This window comes from Fringilla coelebs (genome assembly GCF_963513975.1).
Source record: "Fringilla coelebs genome assembly, chromosome: 38".
NCBI classification, from domain to species: domain Eukaryota; kingdom Metazoa; phylum Chordata; class Aves; order Passeriformes; family Fringillidae; genus Fringilla; species Fringilla coelebs.
The window spans coordinates 691,903-702,304 of record NC_140064.1 but is presented as its reverse complement, the minus strand read 5'-3'; the positions used below and the strand labels follow the sequence as shown (position 1 = coordinate 702,304).

Sequence of the window (10,402 nt, the reverse complement as noted above, 5' to 3'; positions counted from 1 at the left end):
GGCAGCCATGGTTGTGTCATGGTGGCCAAGGTTGGGTCATGGTGGCCGTGATTGTGTGATGGCGGCTGTGGTTGTGTCACGGTGGCCACGGCTGTTTTATGGTGGCCGTGGTTGTGTCACCCCTTGATTGATCCCCCCCACCCCAGGGTCCCCTTTAGGGACCCCCCGAACCCTCAGGTGACATTTTGGGGTCCCCTTTGTCACTCTGACTCCCCTGGGTGACATTTTGGGGTCCCCCAGAGTCACTCAACCCCCTCAGGTGACATTTTGGGGTTCCCTGGACCCCCCAAACCCTCAGGTGACATTTTGGGGTCCCCTCTGTTACTCTGATTCCCCCGGGTCACATTTTGGGGTCCCCCGGACCCCCCAAACCCTCAGGTGACATTTTGGGGTTCCCCAAACCCTCAGGTGACATTTTGGGGTGCCCTCTGTCACTCTGACTCCCCCGGGTCACATTTTGGGGTCTCCCGGACCCCCCAAACCCTCAGGTGACATTTTGGGGTGTCCCAGGTCCCTCTGGACCCTTTTGGGGTCGGTTTTGGGGTCGCATTTCGGCGTCCCCAAATCGCGAGCGTCCCCTTTTGGCGGGAAAAGCCGAAACCACGCCCACAGAGGGAGGAGCCAATCCAAATCGCGCCTTATTCTATATAAGGATATGGGGGCGTGGCCAGCAATGCGCGTGACCGCCGTGAGGGCGCGGCCACAAAAGGGGCGTGGCCTGGCGCGGTAATGGCGGCGCCCATGGTGGACGGTGCGTGTCGGGGGGGGAGCGGGAAGATTTGGGGATTTTGGGTTTTTTTGGGGGGAATTTTGGTTTTTTGAGGGGGATTTGGGGGTGGGGACGGGGCTCTGACCTCTCCCCTCCCCCCGCAGCCCCTTTGGGGGTCCCCGAGCCCCCCGGGACCCCTCAGGACGCGGCCCCGGCGGAGCCCGAGGAGGAGGAGGAGGAGCTCGAGTGAGTTTTTGGGGGGATTTTTGGGGGTCCCTGAGGGGTTTTGGGGTCCCTGACCCCCCTCCGACCCCTCCCCCGGCTCTCCCCAGTTTCCCCCAGTACGAGCTGGGCCGCCCCCCCCGCCCGGTTTGGGGGGCTCGGGAGGAATTCGCGAAGCGCCCCGAAAATTATCTGCGAGGCTGCAAGTGGTGAGAGACCCCAGGACCCTCCGAATCACCCCAAAAATCACCCCAAACATCACCCTAATCCCCCCCAAAAATCACCCCAATCCCCCCCAAAATTCACCCCAAACCTCCCCCAAAATTCACCCCAAAACCTCCCAAACCTCCTCCGAAAAATCACCCCAAAAACTTCTCTAAATCCTCCAAACCCCCCCAAAAATCACCCCCAAACCACCAAAAACTTCCATAAATCACCCCAAAAATCACCCCAACCCCCCCCAAATCACCCCAGACCCCCTCCCAAAAATCACCCCAAAACCCCCCAAAATCACCCCAACCTCCCCCCCCAAATTCACCCCAAAACCACCAAAAATCTCCCGAAATCACCCCAAAAATCATCCCACCCCCGCCCCCCAAAAAAATCTGGGGTGACACTGGGGGGGGTCCCCAACACCTGGGGGTGACAAGGGGGGGTCCCCAACCCCTGGGGTTATTTTGGGGTGACACTGGGGGGGTCCCCAACATCTGGGGGTGACACTGGGGGGGTCCCCAACCCCTGGGGTTATTTTGGGGTGACACTGGGGGGGTCCCCAACCCCTGGGGGTGACACTGGGGGTCCCCAACCCCTGGGGTTATTTTGGGGTGACACTGGGGGGGTCCCCACCCCTGGGGTTATTTTGGGGTGACACTGGGGGGGTCCCCAGGGCCCCCGACGGCTCCTGCGTCCTCACCTGCAGCAACGACAACGCCCTGAGGATCTTCGACCTGCCCCTCCCCCCGGGCCCCCCCCCGGGGGCGCCCCTCCCCCAGCTGGTGGGTGATGGGGGTGGGGGTCCTGACAGAGGGGATTTGGGGGGGCTGGGGGTCAGGGTGGGGGGATTGGGGTCACTGGGGGGGGCTGGGCTGAGTTTGGGGGGTTTTGGGTCACTTTGGGGGGATTTGGGGGGGATTTGGGGGGGCTGGGAAGGGTCGCTGGGGGGTTGTTGTTGATTTCCAGGGGTCACTTGGGGGTCACTCAGGGTCAGTGGTCACTCAGTGGTCACTCAGTGGTCACTCGGGGTTCACTCAGGGGTCACTTAGGGGTCACTCAGGGTCACTCAGTGGTCACTCAGGGTCACTCAGCGGTCACCCAGGGTCACTCAGGGTCACTCAGGGTCACTCAGGGGTCAGTGGTCACTCAGGGGTCAGTGGTCACTCAGGGGTCACTCAGTGGTCACTCAGGGGTTACTCAGTGGTCACTCAGGGTCACTCAGGGTCACTCAGGGTCACTCAGGGGTCAGTCAGGGGTCACTCAATGGTCACTCAGGGTCACTCAGGGGTCACTCATTGGTCACTCAGGGTCAGTCAGGGTCACTCTGGTCAGTCAGGGTCACTCAGGGGTCACTCAGGGTCAGTCAGGGTCACTCTGGTCAGTCAGGGTCACTCAGGGTCACTCAGGGGTCACTCATGGGTCACTCAGGGTCAGTCAGGGTCACTCTGGTCAGTCAGGGTCACTCAGGGGTCAGTGGTCACTCAGGGGTCAGTGGTCACTCAGTGGTCAGTGGTCACTCAGGGTCACTCAGGGGTCAGTGGTCACTCAGTGGTCAGTGGTCACTCAGGGTCACTCAGGGGTCAGTGGTCACTCAGTGGTCAGTGGTCACTCAGGGTCACTCAGGGTCGCTCTGGCTCGCAGCTCCCGGCCGTGCAGGTGGCCGAAGGTGACACCATCTACGACTTCACCTGGTACCCCCTGATGGACTCCAGCGACCCCCCCAGCTGCCTGTGAGCACTGGGAGCACTGGGAGGGACTGGGAGGGACTGGAGGGACTGGGATGGAACTGGGAGGGACTGGGAATGGATTGGGAGGGACTGGGAGGGACTGGGAATGGATTGGGATGGACTGGGATGCACTGGGGAGGGACTGGGAATGGACTGGGAGGGACTGGGAATGGATTGGGAGGGACTGGGATGGAACGGGGATGGAACTGGGATGGACTGGGAGGGGACTGGGATGGACTGGGAGGGACTGGGATGGACTGGGATGGACTGGAGGGCACTGGCTGTTACTGGAATGAACTGGGGGGGAGTACTGGGAGCAGAGGCGGTTCCTGGGAGGTCCGTACTGGTCTATACTGGTCCATTCTGGTCCATACTGGTCCGTACTGGGCAGGGTGGCCGCCAGCAGCCGAGACAACCCCGTGCACCTCTGGGACGCCTTTGACGGGACCCTGCGGGGGTCGTTCCGTGCCCACAACCACCTGGTGGGTACTGGGAGCACTGGGAGGGACTGGGGGGAACTGGGAGGGACTGGGGAGAACTGGGATGGACTGGGAGGGACTGGGAAGGAACTGGGAGGGACTGGGAAGGAACTGGGAGGGACTGGGAGCACTGGGAGGGACTGGGGGGAACTGGGAGGGACTGGGATGGAACTGGGAGGGACTGGGGAGAACTGGGATGGACTGGGAGGGACTGGGTTTGGGGTCCCCTAGGATGTCCCTGGGTGGGTTTTGGGCTCCTGGAGACACTTTTGGGGACCCCCACCCTTTTTGAGGGGAGGGGATTTGGAGTTTGGGACCCCCCCAGATGTCCCAGGTGGGTTTTGGGGTCCCCTTGGATGTCCCAGGTGGGTTTTGGGGTCTCCTGGGATGTCCTGGGTGGGTTTTGGGGTCTCCCCGTTCCCCATACAGTTTTGGGGTCCCCTGGGGTGTCCCAGGTGGGTTTTGGGGTCTCCTGGGATGCCCCAGGTGGGTTTTGGGGTCTCCTGGGATGTCCCAGGTGGGTTTTGGGGTGCCCTCAGTGTCCCAGGTGGGTTTTGGGGTGCCCTGGGGTGCCCCAGGTGGGTTTTGGGGTCCCCTGGGATGTCCTGGGTGGGTTTTGGGGTCTCCCCGTTCCCCATACAGTTTTGGGGTCCCCTGGGGTGTCCCAGGTGGGTTTTGGGGTGCCCTCAGTGACCCGGGGGGGGTCCCCAGGACGAGCCCGTGGCCCCCCACTCCTTGGCCTTCGCCCCCGACGGCTCCCGGCTCCTGGGGGGCTTCGACGGCGCCGTCCGGGAGTTCCCGACCGAGCGGCCGGGCCGGGGCGGCCTCCAGAGGAACCTGCACCGTGAGGGGCGGGGCTTGGATGGGCGGGGCCTAAAGGGGCGGGGCCTAACGGGGTGGGGTCTGTGGGAGGGGCTGTGGTGGGGTAAGGGGCGGTTCCCGGCCTTTATTTGGGGTTGAAATGGGGTTTGGGTGGGAAAGTCAGGGGTTAAAAGGGGTGGGGTGAGGTCAAAAAGAGGCGTGGCCTAATGGGGTGGAGTCCAGAGGTGTGGCTGGGGTGGGGCAGGGGTGGTTCCCAACCTTTGTTTGGGGTTAAAATAGGAAAGGGGTTAAAAGGGGTGGGGGGATGGTGAAAAGGGGCGTGGACTAAAGGAAGGGTGTGGCAAAATGGGTGGGATCTGGAAGTGGGTGTGGCCCTATGGGTGGGGCCTCAAGGGTGGAAAGGGGTGGGGCTTAAAGGGGAGTGGCCGGGCAAAATGGAAATGGAGGGAGCATAAGAGGGAGTGGCTTTGATGGGAGCGGTCAAAGGAAGGTGGGGCTTTGGTGGGTGGAGTCTGAGAGTGTGTGGCCTCACTGAAGAGGCGTGGCCTAACCTTTGTCTCCAACCCTCCAGAGGGCGGTCATGGCCAGCGAGGGCTGATTGGCTGCCTGGCCTTCAGCCCCAGCCAATCGCTGTTCGCCTGCGGCTCCTATGGGCGGAGCCTGGGGCTGTACCCGGTGGAAGGGGGCGGGGCCGTGGCATTTTGGCCCCGCCTCCCAGCCGCACCCACTCACCTGCGCTTCAGCCCCTGCGGGACTCACCTGTACGCGGGCGGGAGGAAGGTGGGCGTGGCCAAATGTGGGTGGGGCATGGGGCGGGCGTGGCCAAATGTGGGTGTGGATTTTGGGTGGGGCATGGAGTGGGTGGGGCCTGTTGGGTTTTTATGAAGGCGTGGCCTCATGGTGGGCAAGGCTTTGTGAATGTGGGTGTGGCCTCATTAAGGGGGCATGGCTTAAGGCCTGATGGGCGTGTCCCGGCCTGGCCCCGCCCCCAGGACCGGCACATCCTGTGCTGGGACCTTCGTGTCCCCGAGCGTCCCCTGCTGGCGCTGCCGCGGCGCGTGGCCACCAACCAGCGCGTGACCTTTGACCTCGACCCGTGAGTGACCCCCCGAAAACCGGGGGACACCTGGGGACATCTGGGGACACCTGGGGACACCTCTGGGGACAGCTGGGGACACCTCTGGGGACACCTGGGGACACCTCCTGGGGACACCTGAGGACACCTGGGGGCACCTGGGGCACCTCCTGGGGGCACCTGGGGACACCCGGGACACCCAGGGACACCTGGGGACACCTGGGGCACCTCTGGGGACACCTGGGGACACCTCCTGGGGACACCTGGGGACAGCTGGGACACCTGGGGACACCTGGGGCACCTCTGGGGACACCTGGGGCACCTCTGGGTACACCTGGGGCACCTCTGGGGACACCTGGGGCACCTCTGGGGGCACCTGGGGCACCTGGGGCACCTCTGGGGACACTTGGGACACCTCTGGGGACATCTGGGGACACCTGGGACACCTGGGGACACCTGGGGACAGCTGGGGGCACCTGGGGCACCTCTGGGGACACCTGGGGCACCTCTGGGGACACCTGGGGACACCTGGGGCACCTCTGGGGACACCTGGGGACACCTGGGTCACCTTCTGGAGAGATTTTGGCGGGTCCTGAACATCTGTGTCACCTTCTGGGGATATTGGGGACACCTGGGGCACCTTTTGGGGGATCCTGGACACCTGGATCAGATTTTGGGAGGATTTTGGGGGGTCCTGGACACCTGGATCAGATTTTGGGAGGATTTTGGGGGGTCCTGGACACCTGGATCATATTTTGGGTGGGGGTCCAAGGGGATTTTTGGACCCCTCCCTCCCCTTGGCCCCATTTTTGGGGGGTTTTAAAGGGTGGGGGTCTCATTTGCCCCCCGGTGCCCCCCAGGTCGGGGCGGTTCCTGGTGGGAGGTGACACCGATGGCTTTGTCACCGTGTGGGACACGCTGGCCCCCCCCGGCCCGGGGGACCCCCCCGAGCTGCCCCCCCTGCTTCGCTTCCGCGCCCTCCGCGACTGCGTCAACGGCACCAGGTAACCCCAAAAACTGGGGAACCCCCCAAAAACATGGGGAACCCCCCAAAAACCTGGGGAACCCCCCCCCAAAATCTGGGGACCCCTGTCCCAAAAAATATTGGGGACCCTCCCCCCAAAAAACTGAGGATCCCCCCCAAAAAACATTGGGGACACCCCCAAAAATCTGGGGACCGCCCCCTAAAAACACTCGGGACTCTCCCCCCAAAACATTGGGGACCATCCCCCCAAAAAAACTCAGGATCTCCCCAAAAAAACATTGTCCCCCCCAAAAAAAACCCATTTTGGGTCTCTCCAAAAAATTGCGGACCCCCTCCCTGAAAAATTGGGGATTCCCAAAATATTTGGGATCCCCCCCCCCCAAAAAAAATTGGGGAACCCCCTCCAAAAAGAACTGGGGGCCCTCCTCCTAAAAATACCTGTGAGCACCCCAAAAATCTGGGATTTGCCCCCCAATAATATCTGGGATCACCCCCAAACCCCCAGAGATTCACCTCAAACCCCCCCAATTTCCACCCCTAAACCCCCCCAAATTTTCATTGAAATCCCCCAAAGTTTCACCCAAATCCCCCAAATTTTAATCCAAATCCCCCAAAGTTTCACCCAAATCCCCCAAATTTCCACCCCAAATTTTCCACCCCAAACCCCTCCCAATTTCCACTCCAAACTCCCCCAATTTTCACTCCAAACTCCCCCAATTTTCACCCCAAACTCACCCAAATTTCGACCTCAAACATCCCCAATTTCTACCCCAAACTTCCTCTCCAAATCCCCCCAATTTTCACCCCAAACTCCCCCAAAATTGCCCCAAATTCCCCCAAATTTCCACCCCAAATTTCCACCCCAAATTCCCCCAAATTGCCCCAAATCGCCCCAAATTGCCCCAAATTTTCCCTGTCCCCAATTCCAGCCTGCACCCCGCACTGCCGCTCCTGGCCACGGCCTCGGGCCAGCGCCTGTTCCCGGCGCCGTGGGACAGCGACGGTGACAGCGAGGGGACAGAGGAGGGGCCGGCCCCGGGAGGGGACATCCGGCTGCAGCTCTGGTGGTGGGGACCCGAGGACAGCGGGGACAGCCCCGGGGACAGCGGGGACAGCGGCTGGGACCTCCCCGGGGACAGCGGGACCGGCCATTGTCACCTCCCCGGGGATGGCGGGACCGGTCATTGTCACCTCCCTGGGGACAGCGGGACCAGAGATTGTCACCTCCCTGGGGACACTGAGACCGGAGATTGTCACGTCCCTGGGGACATTGGGACTGGAGATTGTCACCTCCCTGGGTTCGTGGAGTGTCACCTCCCTGGAGACACTGGGACCGGAGATTGTCACCTCCCTGGGGACATTGGGACTGGCGATTGTCACCTCCCCGGGGACATCAGGATTGGAGATTGTCACCTCCCTGAGGACGTGGAGTGTCACCTCCCTGGAGACACCGGGACTGGCGATTGTCACCTCTCTGGGAACACCGAGTGTCACCTCCCTGGAGACACTGGGACAGGAGATTGTCACCTCCCTGGGGACAGCGAGTGTCACCTCCCCAGGGACACTGGGACTGGCTGTTGTCACATCCTTGGGGGACACTGAGAGTCACCCCCCTGGGGACACTGGGACTGGTCATTGTCACATTCCTGGGGACACCAGGATTAGAGATTGTCACCTCTCCGGGAACACCGAGTGTCACCTCCCTGGAGACACTGGGACTGGCTGTTGTCACATCCTTGGGGGACACTGAGTGTCACCTCCCTGGGGACACCGGGAGCAGCCATTGTCACCTCTCTGGGGACACTGGGACTGGTCATTGTCACATTCCTGGGGACACCAGGATTAGAGATTGTCACCTCTCCGGGAACACCGAGTGTCACCTCCCTGGAGACACTGGGACTGGCTGTTGTCACATCCTTGGGGGACACTGAGTGTCACCTCCCTGGGGACACCGGGAGCAGCCATTGTCCCCTCCTTGGGGACACTGGGACTGGTCATTGTCACATCCCTGGGGACACCGGGAGCAGCCATTGTCACCTCCCTGGGGACACTGGGACTGGTCATTGTCACATCAGTGGGGACACTGTGACCACTGACTGTCACCTCCTTGGGGACATTGGACTGGAGATTGTCACCTCCCTGGGGACACTGTCACCCCCTTGGGGACACCAGTTATCACCCCCTTAGGGACGCCGATTGTCACCCACCCCAGGGACAGTGACTGTCACCCTTGGGGACCCCTGGAGGGTCACAGCCACCCTGGGGACCCCAGATGTCACCCCAGGGCTCGGTTGTACTAAAGGCGTTGTGACTGTCACCCTCTGTCACCCCTGTGGGCTGTCACGGGTGGGGGCGTGGCCAGATCTGCCCCTTCCCCACACCCCAAACCCCTCCAGGTGCCCCAAAATCTTCCCCACCCCCTTGGGGGGGCCCCACCCTCCAATTCCTGTGTTGCCCCTTTAAGAGCCCCCCCCAAAAAAGGGGCGGGGCCTGCTCCTAAGCCGCTTCACCATCACCATGGCAACAGTGGGGTTGTGATGTCGCCATGGAAATTTGTGTGGCACTGCTGGCCACGCCCACGCACGTGGCCACACCCCTACCGTGGTCAGCTCTGTGGGTGTGGCCACATTAACCTTTTTGCCACGCCCCTTCCAAAAGACCACGCCCCATTTTATGTGCCCATCCATGCTAACTGTGCTAAGCCACGCCCCCAAATCCACACCTCCATCACCAAAGCAAGGCCTTTTTAATTTTTGAACCACGCCCACCTTTTTGGGCCCCGCCCCGTCTCACAAACAACGACCACACCCATCTGTGACCCCACCCATCCACACCCCTTTACTCCGCAGACCCCTCCCCATTCCAGACCACGCCTTTTACTTCTAAACCACGCCCCCTTGCGGCCACGCCCCTCCGAAGCCCCGCCCCGCAGCCGGCGCGGTCGCAGCCGGGGCGGCCCCGCGGGGACCCGGGTTCGAGTCCGGGCCGGGCCGGGGGTCGGCACCGGGGGTCCCGGCGGGGGTCCCGGGGCCGGGCCGGGGTCTGCGGCCCCGCGGGGGCGGGGGGCGATGGCGGGGCGGGCGGCGGCGCTGCTCGTGGCCGTGCTGGGCGCGGGGGCCGCGGGGCTGAGCCTGGAGCCGGTGGTCTGGCACACCGGGAACCGGCGGTGAGCGCGGGGGGCGCCGCGGGTGGGGGGCTCCGGGGGGATTGAGGGGGGGTTGGAGGGTTGGGGAGACCGGTTTGGGGGGCACCGGGGGGGTTTTGGGGTACCGGGACTCTGAGGGGATTTGGGGGGGTCTTGAGGATGGGGGGGGATTGGGGGGTCCGAGGAGTTTGGGGGGCACTGAGGGGATTGAAGGGTCTGGGGGCACCGGGGGGGATTGAGGAATTGGGGGGTCTGGGGGGTCTTTAGGATAATGGGGGGGGGGGTCTGGGGGGATTTGGGGGTCCAAAGGGTTGGGGGGCACTTGGGGGGTGTTGGGGTACCGGGGTTTTGAGGGGATTGGGGGTTTTGGGGGGGTCTGGAGGGATTTGGGGTCGGGGGGTGTTGATGGAGCGGAGGGGAGGGGCTTGAGAGGATTTGGGGGGGTCTTGAGGGGTCTTGGGGACCTGAAAAACTCGGGAGGGAAAGGGGAGGGGGTCGCAGGGGTCTGTTGGGGGGGTCTGAGGGGTTGGGGGTCGTGTCACCTCCTCCAGGTGACCCCGAGAGATGGGGATGGGGACATGGGGGGTGACACTGTGTGGGTGACACCAGGGGGGACACAACAGGCTGTGGGTGACATCATCTGTGTGACACCATGAGTGACACCTGATGCTGTAACTGTGTGTGACACCGAGTGTGACACCCTGAGAGTGACAGTGTGACACTGTGACTGTGTGACACTGTGACTGTGTGACACCGAGTGTGACACCCTGACAGTGACACTGTGACTGTGGCACTGTGACTGTGACGCTGTGACTGTGTGACACTGTGACACCCTGATGTGACAATGTGATTGTGACTGTGTGACACTGTGACTATGTGACACTGTGACACCCTGAGAGTGGCACTGTGACACTGTGACTGTGACACTGTGACTGTGTGACACAGAGTGTGACACCCTGATGTGACAGTGTGATTGTGACTGTGTGACACTGTGACTATGTGACACTGTGACACCCTGAGAGTGG

General features: G+C 62.4%; 1 protein-coding gene across 2 annotated transcripts; it reads left to right on the top strand.

Moving 5' to 3' along the window:
- The first annotated feature begins 721 nt into the window (after nucleotides 1-721).
- Nucleotides 722-8,450, top strand: WRAP53 (WD repeat containing antisense to TP53). Of its 2 annotated transcripts, none has more exons than XM_084224453.1 (11): nucleotides 722-751; nucleotides 874-955; nucleotides 1,042-1,140; nucleotides 1,851-1,926; nucleotides 2,786-2,874; nucleotides 3,263-3,353; nucleotides 4,062-4,194; nucleotides 4,744-4,952; nucleotides 5,165-5,268; nucleotides 6,108-6,251; nucleotides 7,162-8,450. In XM_084224453.1, the coding sequence occupies exons 1-11, from the start codon at nucleotides 730-732 to the stop codon at nucleotides 7,832-7,834; spliced, it is 1,722 nt and encodes a 573-aa protein (XP_084080579.1). In that variant the 5' UTR covers nucleotides 722-729; the 3' UTR covers nucleotides 7,835-8,450. The 2 variants fall into 2 exon arrangements, with proteins under 2 accessions (XP_084080579.1, XP_084080578.1); XM_084224452.1 differs by having other exon boundaries at nucleotides 1,818-1,926.
- Nucleotides 8,451-10,402: the final 1,952 nt, after the last annotated feature.

Coding starts and splice junctions, on each gene's coding strand:
- WRAP53 (XM_084224452.1), top strand. CDS start 730: ATGGCGGCGCCCATGGTGGACG. Junction 752..873: donor GGCGGCGCCCATGGTGGACG/GTGCGTGTCGGG, acceptor CTCCCCCCGCAG/CCCCTTTGGGGGTCCCCGAG. Junction 4,953..5,164: donor TGTACGCGGGCGGGAGGAAG/GTGGGCGTGGCC, acceptor CCCCGCCCCCAG/GACCGGCACATCCTGTGCTG.